Source organism: Hyperolius riggenbachi, chromosome 12 (genome assembly GCF_040937935.1).
Source record: "Hyperolius riggenbachi isolate aHypRig1 chromosome 12, aHypRig1.pri, whole genome shotgun sequence".
NCBI classification, from domain to species: Eukaryota; Metazoa; Chordata; class Amphibia; order Anura; family Hyperoliidae; genus Hyperolius; species Hyperolius riggenbachi.
In genome coordinates this window covers 34,040,680-34,062,242 of record NC_090657.1, presented here as the reverse complement: position 1 = coordinate 34,062,242, position 21,563 = coordinate 34,040,680, and the positions used below count along the sequence as shown (strand labels likewise).

Below are 21,563 nucleotides of genomic sequence, written 5' to 3'. Positions count from 1 at the left end.
GGGAATGTACGCATGGAATAGGTCAAATTAAAGGGGAATTACTGTGGAAATTTTTCCACCTATGGGCATAAGCGTCTGCATACAATACGTTTTGCACTACGCGTAATTGCGTATTTTAATGCGTAGTCTACGAAATGCATACGTAGTGAATATTTGATTCCTGAGCCGTTGTTTGGCGAAGCGTAATTGCGTAAAACTATGCGTAGTTCCAGCGTAGCGAAGTTGGCTGACTACGACCATCCCTGATCACCGCTCCGCGTTAGATTTCCTGCATTCTGAATACACTTTCTGTTTGAATTTTTCAACAGTTTTTCTCTGTGTTTTTGTTGATCATTTGTATTTTGCCGAGGCTTAGCACTGATATTCTGCAAAAGTTTTCGTCCTGATAGTGTAAGCAATGAAACAAGAGGCTAGACTAATCACATAATAAGACTAGACTTTGCATAGTTATGGTATGAAGTTCTTTAATCTTTTATTGAGGTGTGCTTGGCTGACTTAACTTCACTGTTATTGTTATATTGTCTGGGTGGAGTGAACCAAAGTCTCTAATGTGCTGGGCAGCAATACATGAAATATTTTGAAGAATTTTACAACTGCGTGATGTTTTCCAAGCAGCTCACAAAATTGTTTAATGTTAAATCATTATGCAAAGCATATAAAACAAGTGACAAATGAGGCACTTGTAACCTCTAATAATAACAATTAATATTCGGTGACCCTCCCTATATTCAATATAAAAAGGGATCAGAACAGATGGAGAACATAAGGTGAAGACGAGCATCCTCTCCAAGAGCTACAGTTTATTTTCTGATCTTCTGTCCATACTGTTGTCATCATGAGCCACAGTGGTCACTTCTCTGCTGCATCATACCATGGAAGTTGCCATGCTGGTGGCCATGTCTCCAAGGTCCCAACCCACCTACATGGTATGCATCATGTAAAATCCCTCAAGTTCCATCATGGAGGAACCACAATTAGTCACCATGGAGGATCCCATACGGCAAATCACCATGGAGGATCCCATGTCTCTCTCCATGGAGGATCCCATGGTTTACATCTAGGATCCCATATTTCTCAGCATGGAAGCGCTCACAAATTTCACTGTGGTACCTCTCATCATGCCGGGTCCCATTCTGCACACCATGGAAGTTCCCAAAAAGGTCATCATGGAGATCACTATAGAGCCCCCAGTGTGCATGGAGGATCAGGTGGCAAAGGAATCTCAGTCTCCAAGCACTCTCATGGAAGTGTTCAAAGCTCCAACCATGGACACCACTCCAGCCATAGCGCGTTGTTCACTATTAATGAGAAGGAAACTATGCAGCATCTGAATGATCGTTTGTCTTCCTACCTGGACAAAGTCCACTCTCTAGAGCAACAAAATGGTCAGCTAGAGAGAAATATCAAAGAATGGTATGAGAAGAATCAGCCCAGTGCTCTGCCCGACTTTAGTTGCTTCTTCAGGATCATTCAGGATCTGCAAGGCCAGGTAAAATGAAATTAAGTGAATAAAGAGGCCTAGATAGATAACATAATTAAAAATATTCTACATTAAAAAAAATGTTTTAACAACTTAGCTCTTTTAATATAACCGGCTGAAATCAACCTTTGCAAATATATCTGTTCTCACCTACCATTCTTCTAAAGTTCTTCCAGAGTTGCACTTAAATAATGCAAGATCTCACCTGTACAATTTCCTTCGACCTCCTTTTGAAGATCACCACAGATATTTAGGTTGCAGAATCTGAATGTATAGAAACTAGAAATCCTTGTCTTAACTTTGAATTTGTATACTTAGCCTAGCTCACAAATGCCTGATACAGATATGCGTAGGAGTATTAACGGCCAAATTAATGTCGGGTAAACTCTGCAGCAATGACTTTGTCTAACTACCAGTATAATTTCTTTTCACCAAAAGTATCACAATGGTTTAATCTGTAGGCATAATTTCCTTGCCCTCCTAACTTACTACTTTTCCAAGTAAAATCAGCACATAACTTTTTCAAAGACTTGCACAGCAGAGATGTCAAAATTAAATTCTTAATAGCTCTCAGAAACTAACTGTATAGCACCATGGATAGGCAGACATTTTGACTCCAAAATTTTAGGTGTAAAGTGTGGAGGGGTGAGGATGTCATATTCTGCAGATGAGGTACGGGGCCCCCGAATGTATAGTGTAAGGTGGAGCTCACTGTGATTACGACAGCAAGCCTGAAACTCTAGTGGACAGTTGAGAAGTTGCATGGGACACTACAGGATGCAATCCAATGCGAGGACAGGTAGCTATACATACTGAAGCATGCTCCGCAGAGCACTCCGCACCCCCCAGCATGCTCAAATGCATGCTATGCATGGGTGTGACAGCGGCACATTGGGGGTCAGCCAATCCGGGGTTTGTAGCTTTTAGCCTATTTTTTAGGCAAAAAGTGTGTGTGGAGGATAATCAGTGTATGCATGAAAGAGCTTTTCTGCATCACACAAATTAGAATTCTCACTGTTGTATATACCAAACAGATGTGAAGTTATTCGCTAAAATGAAATCCATACTAATTTGTTATAATATGTGCCTAATTTTTTTTTCAAGATTTCATCTACATCTGTGGAAAATGCCCGCCTTGTCTTAGAAATAGACAACGCTCGTTTGGCTGCAGATGACTTTAGAAATAAGTAGGTATTTCTGTCTGTTATGCCTTTACTGGTAAGCATTTAAAATCCACATCAAATATTAATTTAATACTCTTTTGTAACAAGGTATGAAATGGAACGCCAGCTGAGGTGCAGCGTCGAGGCCGATGTTAACGGACTGCGTATTCTCCTGGAAGAGCTAAACCGGGAAGTATGTGATTTGGAGGCACAGGTTCGACACCTTCAGGAAGAACTACAACAGATGAAGAGAAGCCATGAGGAGGTATTGTTTCAAAAATAGGTTAAAATACACCTGATTTTTAAAGATTAAAAAAAACAAACAAATGATACTTACCTGGGGAGAGGAAAGCATCTGGATCCTAATGATGCTTCCCCGGTCCTCTTCCACCAGCTCAATCAAGCAGTCACAATATTTGCAGTAGCCTGCCTGCAGGTGCACACCTGCGCAGTAAAGCAGACCTGATTGGGCTCAGCTTTTTCTGCTGGATCCTGAGCGGAAAGCCACTAGTGCCCCTGCATGCAAAGGCGGACTTTTAGGGGAGCCAGCGCTGGGTCCTCTCTACTGAAAAGGTTGGGGAAGCCTCTTTAGGATCCAGAGGCTTCCCCCCTCCCGCTGGTAAGTACCCTCCTTTCCACTTTTTTTCCCCTTAGGATCACTTTAAATGCCTAGCAAAATACGCCCAAATATTTATTTACAGAAGCCCTTGCATGTGTAATACAGGTACTCATTGTCTACAGAATGGATATCAATGCATGAGTTGCTGGACTGAGCAGTTAATAAGTATAACATTTGCAATTTGTTGCCATTTGTTTTATACCAAATCTGCCGATTAGCCAACTTTTGAAACATCCTTTCTTGTCCATTGCCTTAAGCACTTTATCCTACATGGGCCTAAATTCACCACTAATACGGTGTGTGTGGGGGGGTTGCAATTTTTTTTAATGTGTTAGCTGTTAGGGCACATTATGGAGATGTTCAAAAAGCCAGGAGGGAATGCCACGCTTGTAAACTATCACACTAATAGTTATGAACATTTTTCTTGTAGGAAGTCAATTCTCTGCAAGCTCAGTTGGGTGCCAGAGTCAATGTAGAGCTGGATGCTGCTCCTTCCGTGGATTTGAATAGAACCTTGTCTGAGATCAGAGAGCAGTATGAGAACCTGATGGAGAGGAACCTCAGAGAGGTGGAATCAATTTTCCGCCAAAGGGTAAGTGATTTTGAAGACTAAACACATTCTTATGTATTTCCATGGCGCCTATTTATATAGATGTAGTATACCGTTATAGGTTACTACTACTTTGTTCTTCACGGTTCAAAACAATGAGATCCCTGTTAACATTTAACATATTTGTAAAGAGGTTATTTGATTACCATGTAATAAATACACTTTAAATCTTTCAAAAATAGTGAATACATTGTATCTTTATTTAAAAATAGGATAACAGAGGTGCCAACAGGATAAAAAACACTGAAAGAACGTAAAAACCCATCTTGGTAATAGAGGAGGTAGTGGTGGACTTACCTCCTCCGAACAGAACATACGACTGTGGATTTTCAGTCAAAACTATTTTATTGGTTACTCCAAATAAAGTGCAATGCGTTTCGCGGGGTACAAACCCGCTTCATCAGGCAATAACTGATAGGAGTAAACAGTATCTGCCAGTATCATCAACGCTGAGCGAAACGGGTTTGTACCCCACGAAACGCGTTGCACTTTATTTGGAGAATCCAATAAAATTGTTTTGACTGAAAATCCAGTGTCGTATGTTCTGCTTGGAGGAGGTAAGTCCACCACTACCTCCTCTATTACCAAGATGGGTTTTTAAGTTCTTTCAGTGTTTTTTATCCTGTTGACCCCTCTGTTATCCTATTATCTACATCAAGGTCACCCTTGGTGGAGGGTTGTACCCTTCCTTCTACTATAGAGAGCAACTTTTTAATCCTGAGTGGGGTCAGGACAATCCCCACACCTGCTTTGACCGTGGTTGCCTAATTGGTAACCCTGGTTTGTGAGTATTCAATTAATGTTATTACTCTTCCAATTACACAGTACATACTACACTATATTGGGCTCTTGGTGTTCTCTCTTTTTCTCTTTATTTAAAAATGATTGCCTTAACTGATGGCTAACATGGTACAATCTTCTAGTACTATTTAGTGTTTACAAATTGATGCTTTTAATAACTAATTATATGAACCAAGCTTATTTTACAAAACAACACATGCAACAGAAATCAACCACAATGCTCACATTGTAAATCTTAATTCTCGTAATCTTGCAAAACTTGATTTGAGCTTAGTGCATATGAAAGATTTGCGTATGTATATATGAGTAAAAAAAAGTAACATGCTTGTCTCAGCATGAAAAAACAAAGCTTCCTATTTGGGTAAGATAAGGACACTATGACCAGAAGGTAATTGAATTCCTCTCCCCCTTCCTTTGAAGACACAACACAGTGATGTTTTTTAAATGAAGAAGTGATGTTAGTTTTGGCATCACAGAGAAACAGTAAAGATGGAAACTAGCAGATATTTTTTTTTTTAATACCACTTTTCTCCCAAAAGAATGACAGAGGACATTAAAAACAACAGAATGTGTAAACTAAGTAATTTCTTATTGCATTTTTTTTCTAACTTTTCAGTTAATATTTAGTTTCACTTTAAGCATTGCTTACTCTTTAAAAACATTTCTTAGATAAAAATGTATATAAATTATACTTGAATGAGCATTTTATGAGTTAAGTTAATCATTGGCTTTTCTTATATAGACCGATGAACTTAATCGTGAGGTTGCGGTTGGTTCTGAACAACTCCAGTCTGTACAAACTGAGGTTATTGACTTAAGGCGCACCATCCAGACCCTGGAGATTGAACTGCAAAGCCAGCTCAGTTTGGTTAGTGTTATTACATTTTTCCACTTATAGGATTTTGTTGGTTGTATGCAAGGAATATATTGTTGTAATTTGTGCATCCTCTCTGTGCCTCTCCTAGAAAGCAGCTTTGGAGAACACTCTGGCAGAGACAGAAGCTACATTTGGGGCCCAACTTTCTCAGTTACAATGCCTGATCAACAGCGTAGAGTCTCAGCTGACCCAGATACGATCTGACCTGGAACGTCAAAACCATGAATATAAAGTTCTCATGGACCAAAAGACCCACCTAGAGATGGAAATTGCTACCTACAAGAGGCTGTTGGAGGGTCATGATATCCAGTATGTATTTCATACCAAGTAACAGCTCAGCAGTTAACTGTAAAATATGATCCTTATTTATACAAACACTCAACATTTTATCTTAAGGAGAACTCCATTAAGTTGCATTGAATTAAGTGTGCAAAAGGAAAAGCATTTGAAATTCATTTTTTATATATATATATATCCTTCAAAAGTGGCTAAAGCTTCTCTCTGGCCAGCATTCTTACTCACCTATGTGATCGGGTGGGAATATAATCAGAAAGACAAATCATTTGCACTTGTTTAAAGTACAATAGTGCTAGATTTAAAGGATACCCGAAGTGACATGTGACATAATGAGATAGACATGGGTATATACAGTGCCTAGCACACAATTAACTACGCCGTGCTCCTTTTTTTCTTTCTCTGTCTGAAAGAGTTAAATATCAGGTATGTAAGTGGCTGACTCAGTCCTAACTCATATAAGAGAAATTCAGGATACTGTCCTTTAAATGTGCAAAGGATCAAAACACAGTCCTTTTTCAGGGCAGTCCACCTTGCCCAGTAACACTTGTTTATATATCTTTAAAAAGGACTATAGCAACTAGTGCAATCTCAAAAAGGCAACAGAAAAAATCTCTGAAAAAACTTTATTCACGAGTAAAAAACATCCAAAAACATGGTTCTTCAATATCACAATAGTGGGTCTTGAGAGTACAATAAATTGATTTTGAATCAGTTAATGGTTATAGCTTTGCGGGTATAAGCTTCAAGGCAACGACACATGTTCGTTTCAGGCTTTTTATGTAGAGTAAAATATGCCCTTCATCAGGCCGTGATACCCAGCTCTGCATAGCTAAACCAACAAGGAAGACCGGTCAAGAAAGAGAAGCCATGTATTGGGGGGCGTCTGAACTCACCAGACGCACACAACTTTCCCAACGGCAGGAAGCAGGTGCTGCAAAAGGATGTTTTTTTACTCGTGAATAAAGTTTTTTCAGAGATTTTTTCTGTTGCCTTTTTGAGATTGCACTAGTTGCTATAGTCCTTTTTAAAGATATATAAATCAGTCCTAACTCAGACAGGAAGTGACTACATTGTGACCCTCACTGATAAGAAATTCCCCTTTTTATCTCTTTCTTGCTCTCAGAAGACATTTTCTGCAAGGAAAGTCTTTTATAGTTGGACTTTCTGATCAGTGAGGGTCACACTGTAGTCACTTCCTGTCTGAGTCAGGACTTGCATACCTAGTATTTAACTCTTTCAGGCAGAGAAAGAAAAACAAGGAACACAGCATATTTATTTGTGTGCTAGACACTGTAAATACCCATGTCTATCTCATGTCACTTTGGGTATCCTTAAATGAAATAAAAAATGTCTTGCCTCTGGCTAGTAATAGTGTTGGAATGTGGAAAAACTCTGAAATCTCATTTAAATGCAAAGGTACCTAAGCTAAAATTGATAGGCTGACATGACAGGCTCTGTCTTATTGATGGGGGTCACGGGGTTAAACACTCACCTAACCTGATGTCTCCGCCCCCCCCTGAGTTAGGCCGGGGAATTTTTCAAAGTGCCTGCTGAGGATCTGGCCACTCCCATGAAGATCACTGTGGTTTGCCCCAACTCAGCAGCCGCTGCCCATTTGGTGGCTGTGCCGGGGCTACACAGGTGGAGGTTTCTGAAGAGCTTCAGCAGTCTTTGAAAACATGGCCATGACTGCACAGGTGAAGAGAGGGGGGAAAGCACCACCTGTGACCCAAAAACATCAGGACAGGTGATTATTAAACAGCCGTGACTCCCCCCGTCTGTCCTAACTTAGAAAGATCAGTTTAAGCTTGGGTACTCTTTCAGTTTATAATACATAGTGTTTCAATGCCAGATATGTTGCTTTCAGCAAAATTTTGAAGATAATTATAAGCAAGGAGGTAACAGGTTCAGTCGTGGCCTTCTGCGCATGTGCTGACCTCCGCCGCAAGCGCAGAAGGCCATAACTTAGCCTGTTACCAGGGCTGATCGCAGCTGAATGGCAGACCACAGAAGGACAGCGAGGGACTCAGTGGTGCTTATGGGGCTGGAGGAAGCCCTAGGTAAGTATTGATTTTTCATATTCAATCAGTTCTGTCTTACTTTAATGAATTTTGTACTTCAGAAACCAAATCTCTTGACAATTTAATATTGTTATTAAGGAGAAGTCAATTGTTACTGTATCTCTTACTACACAATGGTAAAACAAGAGCTTGTTGAACAAAGTACAAGTCAAACCAGCATGTGAAACAAATATATTGTATTTCATGTATTTTATATTCTTCTGTTATTTGTTTTAGTACCAAAATAGATGAGAAGCACTCTATTTTCATGTAAGCCTTACGTTTTTAAATGTTTTCTAAATCAATTTTGTGTTTTCTTCTAGCACATCCAGTCATTTTCTTGGAGGCAAAGATGGTATGTATAAAAAAAAAAAAAAAAAAAGAGAGAAATAAACAGATACGTGGCTTTCAAGTAGATGATTAATCAAAAATGTCTAGAAAAGTGTAGTTAATCTGTATTTATTTTAAACATCTTGTTTTGTGTAGAGAAGCTCCTGCATTTTTTTATTAGCTCATATAATTACGTTATGCATTGTGCATCTCTGTTTGTGAGAAAATGTAAAGCTGGTAGGTTAACCTTTTATCAGCCAAATAAAGTAAAACTTTATTTGGCTGCAGGGCCAAATTTTTCCTGCCGCGGGGAAAGTGTGCCTTCCTCAGCCTGGCAGGCTAGTTACAGTGTGCGGCAGGGAGCGTTTATACTTACGTGTCCGGATGGCTGCATTTGCTTCTTCTCTCCTCCACTGCAGTGGTGATGTAATCCTGACATGTCTTCTGGGATTCCGGCGTGGGCCACATCAGTCTTACAGCGCCACCAGGTGGTGGAAAAGGAGCAATAGAAAAAATTCTTCCATCACCTCTCTTCTACCACCAGGTTGCGCTGTAACTCTGACACGATCCCCTGGATCCTGATGACATGTCATATCATGTGACCAGGACTCAGTAGACAATGTCGGGGTGCATGGCGAGAACAATTCGACCCAGCTGCCCAGAACAAATACCTATAACCACTCCCTGCTCCCCTTGCCGGCAGAGGTTTAAATTGCAGAGGAGTTTTCAAACGAAAAATCTTGTTAGAAACTGCTAAAAGGTTAAGAAATGTGGACATGATTTAAAACCAAGTGCAGGCACAGCATCATTTTTATTTGCCTTTACCAGAACATTCTAAAATGTTTGTAAAAATGTTTATCATTTTTGGGAAGATTAAGGAAGAAAGCTACCTTTTTCACCAATTTATGGAACTTCTCTTTTCCCTCAGTGACTTACAACTGCCTCCTCTCTTCCTGTCAGTCTGAAACACTCCCCCTTTAGTCACATGGGCATGCAGGGAGAGAGTGATTACTGTTAGTTGAAGCCATATCTCCTCACATGACTCATGGCTGTTCATCATCTCTAGTAATGGTGCCAGGGGTGTAGCAATAAGGGTTGCAGAGGTTGCGACCGCATCGGGGCCCTTGGGCCAGAGGGGCCCCGTTGGGCAACCCCTCAACAACAGTATTATCTCTTTACTGGTCCTATGCTGGTAATAATCACTTCTATAGATGCTTTGAATAGTGGTAATCATTAACAAGCCGTTCCCCATCCCCTTCTTGCACCTCTGACACTGTGGCTGCCCTTGTCAGGTTTTGGTGCACCGTATCAATTGTTATGAATAGAGTGCTGGGGGGAAGGCAGTGTAAACTTGCCCTGTAGCTCCTTAGCTACGTCACTGAATGGTGCATTGGGTTTCGTACTGACCAGGGGCTGGAGTATAAACAGAAATTTGGGATCACATATCAGGCAATGTAACACATGCGAAAAAACCATTAGACTGTTGTAACGATCGGTGTAACACAGAGAGGATCTGATTACCGGCGATCTGCAGTATCACAGAGAATACAGATATATATACCCGATTATTGATGATCTGCAGTATCACCGATAATCAGATATATCTCTAACCTCTGGACACCTGAGTAATATGAGTGTTTGGTGCAACAGTAATACTTTTAGGAGAGCACCCGTATCGAGGGTGCAAGGCAGTAGGAGATACTGCCCAAGAACAAGCTCCTTCCAATGGCCTGAGGCTCCCCAAGGGGAGGAGTCAGGCTGAGAGTGGGAAGGACCAGAGTGTGAGTGACACCAATGGTGGAGTGTCACTGACAGATCTGTGAACTATCTCCAAACAGAGGCAACAGACCGACAGATCAGATACAGAGACAAGAGACTGATTCAGAGTCCTAAGGCAAGCAAGGTTTGGCAACGGAGCATCAGATATAGCGAAGTACCAAATCAGAGATCAGAAGAGAGGTCAGGAAAGCAGAAGGTCATAACAAATAATCAACAATGTCTAGTCTTTAGGTGTGAGCTCCTAGATCATCAACACCCTGGAACTAGTTTGAAGTATAAAAGGATGGTAAAGCTAATTCCTAGTCTTGGGTGTGAGCTCCGTAGTCATCAACACCCTGGAACTAGTCTGAAGTATAACACAGATGATACACAGTATTCCTAGTCTTGGGTGTGAGCTCCCACGTAGTGATCGCAACGGCAGACAACCAGAGAATGACCAGCACCCAGTATATATAGCAAAGCGTTCTCCAGCGCCTCCCCTAAGTGCTGGACCAATGGGAAATGGTTGAACCGTCAGCTGACCGGCTTGGTCAGCTGACTGCCTTCTGGCTGTCATATAAGTTCTGCCTCACAGCGCGCGCATCCTTCTGAACCTGTGTGGACTATCAGTCCCAGCCACACCAGACGTGTTGCAAAGCACCCGCCGCGCTGGACGCGGAATCTGCCGCACCGCTATCAAGGCATGCGGCGGATTCTCCGTGTTTGGCCACCCCACCAGATGTAGACCCACGCGTGCCAACCGCCGCATTGGACGCGGAATCAGCCGCCTTGCTCTGAGCACATGCGGCGGCTTCTCCGCGTTTTCTCACAACTGTTTGTCCATTTTGTGTACAGTCAATTCCACTAATACAAATTAGCACTTCATCCTATAACAATATGGAGGATTATCGATATTGTACTTTCTATGGCGGAAGGTTCCCCATCTCTGTCATCCTCCCCTACACATAAAAAAAGAGCAAGCTTACCAGACTATGCCGAGATCAAAATTCTTTGATGACTCATACATTTTGTTTCTTCTTCTTCTAGGTTCTCACCATGCAGTGAAGACTCAACACCATGTCACCAGCCATGCTCATCATCAACATCACCACAGCGTATGCTAATGATTTAAAGACTGTTCTGGAGAAACCCCCGTGGAAAACACGTGTCTCCAGAATATCTTTTGGTGTCTTTTCTTACTTCTTTCTTTTAAGCTCTGCAATGGTTAGGGAAAATCTGAAAGGAAACATGACCTAGATCCAACTAGATCCACAATTAGTAAACATTAGTGAGATTCTGAGCAGTTGGCTAAATAAATGCTAATTAAGTATGCTAAAATATGACATTTACAATTCTACCTACCTCTTTCCTGAAGAGATATCTAAATGTATTACAACTTCATGGATAATGATAAAAGGAGGGATTAGGTCAGTGAATGGCTTGCTGAACTTTGGTGCAAAGCACTCATATGTCTGTCTGATTGACATATTAAAAACTAAACCAAAAATCTCAGGCAATCCAAGGTTATCTGCCTGTTTAAAGAGTAAAGTTATTTTCATTCAGATGCAATGCAGGAAGACAACTTTAAAGAGATCTTAGCAGCTCCTGGCTTCAAATAGCTGAAATTGTTGCCATGTTTGAGACGTTAATCCCCCTGCTCCCTTTTCACTGCCATTATCCCGGGTTGGTGTGAAGTTCATCAAGTGTGACATATCTTATCTCTTTGAAGCATATTGTTTTCCCTACTCCCCCTCCCTAATAGTGAATGGGTTTGTTTGATCTTAGCTCCCGAGCAATTAAGTCTAACTAAAAGTGTCCTTATTTGCCTTCCATTGACTGTGGCTTGAGGCCGGCTTGTGGGCGGAGGAAGTTGAGGAAGTAGAAGAATACTGTCTGTAACTAACCCTTACATGTAAAAAGATGAGGTAAAATGAAAGTTTTTTTAGTAATGAGCCACATTGTAAGTATGCATTTTTAATGTACTTTTGAGACACCCTTGGTGCAGTTCATGTTAAATTGCAAATCCTTTGACAAAAAGCTAGAGAAAATAAAAACATAAATAAACGTAATCAATCTAAAGTTAAAACAAAGTTTCTTAAAGCAAAAAGGTATTTGCAATAATTCAGGTTTACGTGAGCAAAAAGGAACTCCCATGATGCATCACTACTGCTCAGTATGGTAATATGCAAATCATGTCTTTGTGTCCCTCACAGTCGAGTACACATCTAGAGCTGTGGGTGTGCAGTGCACCAATAGCCTTTTAATTTTAGAGAGCCTTCCTAATCCAAATTGTGCATAGCTGTTTCTAGCTAAATTATCCTTCGCCAATGCAAGGCAAGGGTTAATGTGGCTCTGTGGGTGGGCCTTAGGAAACAAGAGTATTATAGAGTACCTAGATACGTCACGGTGAGCCTGAACCACTGGGTTTGCCTTCTGTAAACAGATGGTATTTGCAGTTATTCAGCTTTATGTGAGAAAGGCGGAGCTTCCATGATGCGTCACTTCTCTCCAGTGAGCATATATGCAAATCATCCCTCGATATTTTATTTTCAGAGGTTGGCGTTACATTTTCCATTTTGTTTGTGTTCCAGACAGATCGTACACATTAGTACAGCGCCCTATAGCACATGTCGGTATGCTAGAATGTCTTCTGCCTTCAGTAATGTGGATGGATATTGTGAATCATGTGATATTTGGGTGCACAACTGCAGTAAGATGGTATAGTTCATGGTTCTCCAGTGTTTTAGTGTCATGGCATTTATTGCACTTTCATTAATAAAGTCTATTCTTTTTCATGCAATCAGTATTGTGTGACATTTTTTTATGCAGATTGTTATTTATTTTTTTGTCAAGTGAAAACTAATACATTTTTCCCTCCCTGTGTATAAAGTCAGTTGAATTTTACAAGAAAAATGTTGAGCTTGAAGTGGATCCGAGAAACTTTTACTCATTGCATAATTGTGTTCCTTTCATATAGTTTATAGGGCATTCCTCAAGCTAAATACTTTTTTTTGCTTTGTTTTAATACTCGAATTCCCTCTAAACTAAACAAGCCTCTCCCACAGCTCCTTTTGTGCCTTGGCACTGTAGCAAGGGCTTATGGGAGCTCAGTCTGGGCAGGAGGAGAAGGAAAATACTAGCCGTTGATTTCAGAGGCAGACGGGAAGGAAGGAGGAGGAGAGGGGAGTGAATTTACACACAGGCAAGCTGATAGCATCTCCAGACCTCGGCCTGTGACAATGTGATAAACAGAACATGGCTGCCCTCATTGTATCACAGGAATAAATAATCAAACTATAGAAGCTGTTTGCAGCTACATTTGCTGTGTAAACTATCTAAACTTTAGATAAGATATATAGACAAGTGGTTTGTTATAATTAGTTTTTCTTTTCGGATCAGCTTTAACTGGTTCCAGACCAACACAGTTTAAATCTTCGTCTAGCAGGTGGTGCTGCCACTCTGACTGGACGTAGATTCAACATCCTGATGAATTATGCATCCCTGTCGTTACAGCCGATGTAGCCGCTCTGAACCGCTGCAATTTGCTCGCTCTGCCATCTATAAAACTGCAGAGCTTTATAAGCAGGTCAGGAGTCGCTTTCATTGGCTCCTGACTGCGTGATCACAAAGAGCCAATCCCATTGGCTCCCATTGATAGACAGCATCTATCAATGACCGGCTGTCAGCACTCTGCCATCATAGAGACGGCAGAGAGAGGAGCCTGCGGCGATGGGGCAGCCTGTGACCGCTGAGAGCGGCAGGTATGTGTGGCGATTCATCGGAAAGCGACCCTCACTGATAAGAAATTCCAACTATAAAATACTTTCATAGCAGAAAATGACTTCTGAGAGCAGGAAAGAGATAAAAAGCATCAATAGTTCATAGATTTTAGCTCTGGCATACTTCAATGAATGTGTCATTAAGAAAAAACTATAAAACAGTTAAAACTTAAAAAGTAGATTTAACCCTCCTGGCGGTCAATTAAAACCGCCAGGGGGCAGCGCAGCAATATTTAACTTTTTTTTTTTTTAAACATGTAGCTAGCCTAGCGCTAGCTACATGACAGCCGCTCTGCAGCGGCATCTCCCTACCCTCTTCAAACTCCTCTGGCGATCAAGCCCGTCCGGAAATCCCGTTCTAAACGGGATTTCCATTAGGGCTTCCCCCGTCGCCATGGCGACAGGCAGGGTGACGTCACAGACGTCATGGACGTCGTGACGTCAAAATGAGTCCCGATCCACCCCTCAGCGCTGCCTGGCACTGATTGGCCAGGCAGCACACGGGGTCTGGGGGAATGCGGCGCGGAGCGGTGGCGATCGGAGTGCACACGCAGCTAGCAAAGTGCTAGCTGCGTGTTGCAAAAAAAAAAAAAATGTTGCAAATCGGCCCAGCAGGGCCTGAGAAATCCTCCTGCGCGGCATAGCCCGAGCTCAGCTCGGGCTTACCGCCAGGAAGGTTAAACATAAAATAAAACTGTGGAACATCTTAAAATGTCATTTTTAGGAGAAGGAAGATCACAGCGCTGTATTTAGTAGAAAGATGTCAGTTTCGCTGTCTAACAGTCTCCCGAGTTTGAAGGTGGGGCAGAACTCCGCCCCCTGAGCAGGAGATGCGCGCAGCCTGCGTGCGATCTCCTGCAGTAGCCGGCACCAGGACTTGACGCCAATTGGCGTTAGGCGGTCCTGGGGCTGCTGCCACGGTCACACCAATCGGCGTGACGTCGTCGTTAGGTAGTTAAAATGAGATAAATATGGCATCCTCCATATCCCTCCCACTTCAGGTTCCCTTTAACCCTCCTGGCAGTTTATCAAAATCTGCCAGGGGGCAGCAAAGCCATGTTTTTTAAAAAAAATTTCATGTAGCGAGACAAGGTCTCGCTACATGATAGCCGCTACTCAGCGGCACCCCCCCCAGCCCTTCAAAGAACGTAATCTCCTGGAGGGCTTCCCCCGTCGCCATGGCCATGGGCAGGATGACGTCACCGACAAAATTATGCAAATCGGACCAGCGGGGCCTGAGCGGGGCCTGAGTGGTGCCTTCCGGCGGCATAGCCCGAGCTGACACCAGGAAGGTTAAAGTAATCGTTAAGTACAAACATTTTTCACTCCCATTGCTCCCGCATTGGTATTTATACTTCTTGGTGTATTTAAGTTCTTATTAAAAAAATCCTCTACGTATTTGACCACTCCCCCATTGACAAGCTGCCAAGGCAAAGCACCAGGTGCAGTGCTAGTCATGCTGGGAGCAGATAAGTCTTTCTCTCCCACTCTCCAGGAGCTCCCTGAATGGAGACAAAGGAGTGGAGTTCCAGAGAGACACACGACTCATGTAGCAGAGCTCTGGACAGCTCGCAGTTGTATTGCTGTAGCTCCTGGATCTTTCTTTTTCTTATAATGGATAAAAATGCTCAGGGTCACGCGGCATCACAGAGAGGCAAAGACTTGTTTAAATATACACTCCCACAGCTAATAGGCATATTCAGGAGGGAGGGGCTGGCTGGAAACTGACACAAGCCAACCAGCATATGGCAGTACACTCTACCAGACATCAAGCGTTCAAATGACAAGATCTAGGAAGTTAAAATAAGAAATATTGTTTATCTATTTATTTTCATTAGAGTAATGCTATGTATCCCATGTTTTATGTACAGTATATTCATACATATATGACGACCCCCCAACTTTTCCAGTTATAATATAGAGTTTGGGATATACTCGCCATATAAGACTACCCCTCTTCCAACGCACACCCAAATAAAACACAAAAAAACGTAAACTGGTGCTACGTATGAACAGATGCTGGTGCTGTAGTGTATGTGGTACCCAGTATGTAACAGTGTATAGGCGATTGACTGGTTGGATTGGTCAACTATCCCTCTCCCTAAAAGTGGCCACTAATGATCCAATCTTTTTCATCCAATTTTACCAAATCTATGTAGTAAAAGGGTACATTGAGGGAATATATTGGATGGATAATTTAGGCAGTTACTTTATATTACATAGAAATGGTAAGATTAGATGAAAAAAAATTGGATCGTTAGTGGCCACCCTAAGTGTATTGGTCAGCTTTCCTTGTCTCCCTGTTTATCAGAGCGGTATGGAAGAATAGATTGCGCTGTGCCCATAAAACACGCCTCTTTCACCCTTTAGGCCCCGCCCTTGTATCCTATTTACCTCCTTCTCTGCCTCTCAGATCTCACACATGTGCGCCTGCGCCGCTTCACTACAATCCTCAGCAGCGAGATCTGAGAGGTGGTAACAGGATAGGGCGCATCACCCGGCATCCATGACACCTGGCGTATAAGACGACCCCTGACTTTTCAGAGGATTTTCAAGGGTTAAAAAGTAGTCTTATACGCCGGAATATACAGTAATTGGTAATACATTTTTGAATTCAGGTCCAGGTTAAAGTGGACCTGAACTCTTGCACAGGACAAAAAGGAAAACATTGAGACATGGACCCTGTATGTATTTCGAGAGTTTAGCCAGTCTATTTCCCTCTCATCTGTGACTAATCATAACTGTAATTTGTTCTCTCTACTGCGTGAGCAGCTAATTTGTAAACACAGGACGTTAACCCTTTGCCTGCTTCCATGAAAGGAAGTAGACGCTCAGCAGATTTATTGCAGGATTTGTATCAGCGCAGCTGTAACAAAGCATTTTTCTATAAGGGTTATTATGCTGTTTTTTTATCATTCAGGAAGAGAGAGAGGAAGTTCTGAGTTCAGGTCAACTTTATTCATTCCCTGCCTTCATCCTGCATCAAGGTGGTTTCAAAGTATTGCATGCTTTTTTTCTAGTACAAAATGATCATTCATAAAGGATGAATGCCTTGTTTCTTCTAATAAGACTGGTGAGCTCTGTAAAGCATCTTTGATCAGCAGAATCAGCACTTATGGAGTTACTCAATGTTTGGAAAGTGTATTGAGTCATAGAGCGAACTACACACTATTACTTACAAATAATTAGGAAATCATGTCAAAGGGCAGTAGTTATTTCAGATTCATTCCAAACCATGATGTGATCACAGTACATGAAACTTATGCCACTAACATGACCAAACATATCCTGCTCATCAGATTTAAAAGCACATGAATGACAAGTGAGATTTAAAGTAGCTTTAAAGAGGAACAGTCATGAAAACCTTGCAATTTAAAACACATACAAATAAGAAGTACATTTCTCCCAGAGTAAAATAAGCCATAAATAGCTTTTCTCCTATATTGCTGTCATTTACAGCAAGTAGTAGAAATCTGACATTACCAACAGATTTTGGACGAGCCCATCTTCTGATAGGGGGGTTCTCAGGGTTTTCTTTATTTTTAAAAGCACTTAGTGAATGGCACTTGCTCTGTCCAACTGCCAAAATAGTGTGCAGCGAGCAGGGAGGCTGGCCAGCATCTTTATATTAATACTTTTCAGGGAATGTCTTTATAAAGAATAAAGGCCATGCTGAGAATCCCCCATGAAGAGATGGACTAGCCCAAAACCTGTCGGTAAGATTTCTACTACCTACTGTAAGTGACAGCAACATAGGAGAGAAGTAATTTATGCTCATTTTACTCTGGGAGAAATGTACTTATTTGTATGTGTTTTAAATATTAAGATTTTTACAACAGCTCCTCTTTAACCATGTACTCTTCTTATGCTTCTCAGTGAACATAACAGTAAACTTGTGGAAGGAAATAAAATAGAGTAAAATTGCTTAATTTACACCCTTATGGTCTGTATACCCCAACCGTATATAACCTTCCCTTAATTCCGCAACCACCCCCTCGAATGCTAGTGCTAATGTTTTGCTTTGGCAATGCTGAATGCATTTGGCCCTGCCAATAAAGTTTTTTGGGGGGATTTGGTTGCAGATTAGGTGCTCTGGCTATCATTAAACCTGCTTAAAAGACAATTATCAAAGTTAACTAAAATTCTAAATGTCACACACAGTATATTTCCAGTAATTACTAGCAAATATCAATACAAAGGCTTTTTTCATCTTTTAATTTTTTTTTATATAAAGAAAATGACATTTCCAGAGAACGGTTCTCAATGTGGGCATTACTATGGAGGACTGTGTCCAGCACATCCAGCATAAAGAAACAATCATCACTGTCTGTAATACTGTGACTGGAATCTCTTCAGAATGATAGAAAGCAGAAATATAACTTCAAATGTGTGTAAATAATCATTAGCTGCAGCTCTGTGCAGAGCTGGGACAAGGTCCTCCAGCACCCAAGGATGAGACACCAAAGTGCGCCCCTCCATCCCTGCCACCCGAGCCATCAAACACTGATTGCTATTAGACTAAGAGGTGCCACAGGTCCCACAACCTCCCCAACACCTTAATATCTAGTTATCTGGCTTGCAGTCACTGCCATGTATCCCCTTTTCTTATTTCTTTCTGCTTCAAACACAATTAGGAATGACAGCTGAATGAATTCTGCGCCCCCTCCTACACTGCGCCCTGAGGCTGGAGCCTCTCCAGCCTATGCCTCGGCCCGGCCCTGGCTCTGTGTGTGAGTTCCTGACTCTCTTTCTCTCTCTCACTCTGCCGCGCAATGTTAACAGTTTAGCTCTGCCTCCCCCTCCCCTCCCCCCCTGATGCCGACACAAAATTGTTACAAACCGCTGACAAAGCAAGCATTGTTTTCACAAAGGCTGTGCTTTTTCACACAAGGACCAGTGAAAAGCTTTACAGTGTTGCTGGCTAAAAGCTCTATAGGTATATGGGGTTTACAGAAAAACAGTTTCTTTGATAGTTGTTCTTTAAGACACATGCTTGTTTGAGGTGTGTGATTCAGACAATATAGCAGACAAAAAGATGAGGAAGACAGCAAGCCGATATGCATTATATATAATAAATATGTCCACCCCCATATCCCTCTCAGTACAGGGTCACTTTAATCCCATGATAATTTTTTGTAAAGAATTGTGATCAATACTTTATATAGAAACAGTACATGATACCATGTACTCTATACTTGTCCGTTTTGCGTTGGATGAACACAAGCACTTATATTATTGTATTTGGCAGTGCTATAATTACACAGCTTCTGTCTGAGTCATAACACATTAAGCAACTTTATGTTGTAATTTATAGACAAACTAATTTACATGCTGCATAACTGTAAACTTCTCGGATTGTTGTTTGACTAATTCTCAAATGTTTTTTGCATAACTCATTTGTTGTTTAACTTGGTAACAACTAAGGGAGTTTTTCACATTTCAGCACTCCTCCCTTTCATTTGCCAATAACTTTATCATTACTAAACACAACAAAAAGATTTTTTTTTTTTTTTTGGGGGGGGGGGGGGGGGGGGAGTATTAAGAAGAAATTTCATACTTAATTGTACATGATGGAATTTTTTTTTGCAAATGTTTTCAGTAGAGCGCTACTTCCAACACATCCCCATGTAGAAGGTTCACAGGCCCAAATATAGTCTGTACTTCCTGTTTCAGGAAGTGACAGCACACTGGTAGCTGAAGCCATGCCCCCCAGCTCACACAACAGGTACTACAGCAAATTCCGTAGTGCAGCAAATGCTAGTTTATTGTCAGATGGGTGGGCAGGGAGCAGGGCCACATCCGCTTGGCCCCATACATGAGTGTCTATCTGTGTGCAATGATAGGAAATACAGGCGACAAAAAGAGACACAATAACTTTTTTTTAATTTTTAGTGAGTCTAATACTTTGCATTTTTAACTCCAAAGCTTTGTGTTCTATCCTACTATTTGCTTATATAAGGATAAAGGGGATAAAGGCCCGGGCCTTGGTGGTTTAAATGGCATTTTATTGACATGTTTGAAAATATCACCGAAGAGAAAACTAAGGGAAAAAAGCTAATTGCACATAGGCCCAGATGCATATGGGGTGCTTGACCTGCAACAACCTATGAAAATTCACTATTGGAAACCCAGCCATTAGCAATGGTGAGAGTGACCACCTGCTAATTAAAAAGTGATTTATGGTGTAATCTAAAACGTTCTTATAACAATAAGGGATCCTAGAGGTGGTAACTAATTTTGTTTTCTCCGGACATATTTATATAAAGAAATGGTTACTTAGTGAAGAATTGTTATATACTGTATATTAAAAAAACTTTATGTGAATTACATACAATTATAACATTTCATCATAATAAAAAAAAAAAAACAAAAAAAAAAAAAAAACTTTTCTATTTTCATTCATCAGCATTCTTCTGTAGTTTCTTTTTTCATCTGTATACTTTTGTCTCTGTTCTTCTAGATATTATTTTCTTCTAACATTTTTTTATCTGCATGGTTATGTCTTCTCTTCTAAACCAATATTGGCTTTACCTATTTGCCTACACGCACCACCTTGGAACATACCCAGCCGTTACCTGTGGGTTGAGGGAGCTGGAGGGAATTCTTCATCGACTGATGGAGACGCCTCTGTAGATTCAGACATACAAGGACCACTGAACTACTCACCAGGTACCCGTATGGGTGCACCAGTCTCTGCTGTTGGGTGACCCTTATCTCTATCACTTTTCATACTGCTCATACATGTAAATATTGTGTGCACAGCCTTGTTCACACCCCAACCCCCTCACCACACACACACACCTTTAAATCTTCTATAGTTCTTCTATTTTCTGCCTTCTATCTTCGTCTTTGTTCATCTTTTCTTCTTCTGTTTGTATCAAGGTAGTAACAGGTTAAAGCAAAGGAAGTCAAAAGCTTGGTATAATAAAACAAGATAATAGTAAAGCACAATAAAAAGTATTATTCATAAAACTATGAAATCCCTTCCTATGTATCATGCTACTTGGCTCTTCCTTGCCTTTTGGCTGCTTCATCTGAAGTAATGGTATAATTTTCAAGGGAAGCTTATAAAATCAGGGGAGCCAGTGGTAACACAGGACAAAGCTCATAAAAAAGGGACATTTACTAGTTGTGTACGTTTCATAAAAATTTTACTTTAAATAAATCTGGCTTGTAAATTTTTGGGTTTGTCTCTGTAACCATCACATTGTCAGAGAAAGTTAAAGGGGAATTCCACAAGGTGTCATTAGATGAATAGGAACATCTATGGATATCACTGAATAGGAACAACATTTTATACTATATTGTATAGGTGCGTAGAACATAGCAAAGATAAGATCAAGTGGAAGAAAGTTTTCCCTGATCAGATAGTAGTAACTGTTGAGGGTTGGCAGACACCGGGGATTGCAGATTGGTTGGATGCCAAAAAATATGAAGACTTGTTCATAACGTGGTCTTCCCAAAGCTCAGCGCAGTTGCTGATCATAGATAAGTACAGACTGACATGACCCCATTCTATACAACTGAATAGAGCAGCCTAACACCACCATATTACAATGCACTTGGACAGTGGGCACTTTTTTTTTTTAAAGATTCTTTAACTTGGACACATTTATTACACAGCACCACAATGCTCAGCATGCAATGTGAATGGCCTGATGTCAGTGGATGGGGAAACTCCGACAAACAATAAGGAAGAGGCAGAGAAGAGAAGTAGGTTACACAATTATGAACATGCCATAAATAGGGGGCATGGTTACTGAAATAGAAGTAAACACAGAGGGACTTG

General features: G+C 41.1%; 1 protein-coding gene across 1 annotated transcript; it reads left to right on the top strand.

The window, feature by feature from the left end:
* Window positions 1-1,183: 1,183 nt before the first annotated feature.
* Window positions 1,184-11,119, top strand: LOC137540914 (keratin, type I cytoskeletal 14-like). Its single transcript, XM_068262095.1, has 8 exons — window positions 1,184-1,489; window positions 2,585-2,667; window positions 2,752-2,908; window positions 3,693-3,854; window positions 5,416-5,541; window positions 5,639-5,861; window positions 10,620-10,736; window positions 11,043-11,119. Exons 1-8 carry the CDS (start codon window positions 1,319-1,321, stop codon window positions 11,117-11,119), a joined length of 1,116 nt encoding a protein of 371 aa, XP_068118196.1. The 5' UTR covers window positions 1,184-1,318.
* Window positions 11,120-21,563: the final 10,444 nt, after the last annotated feature.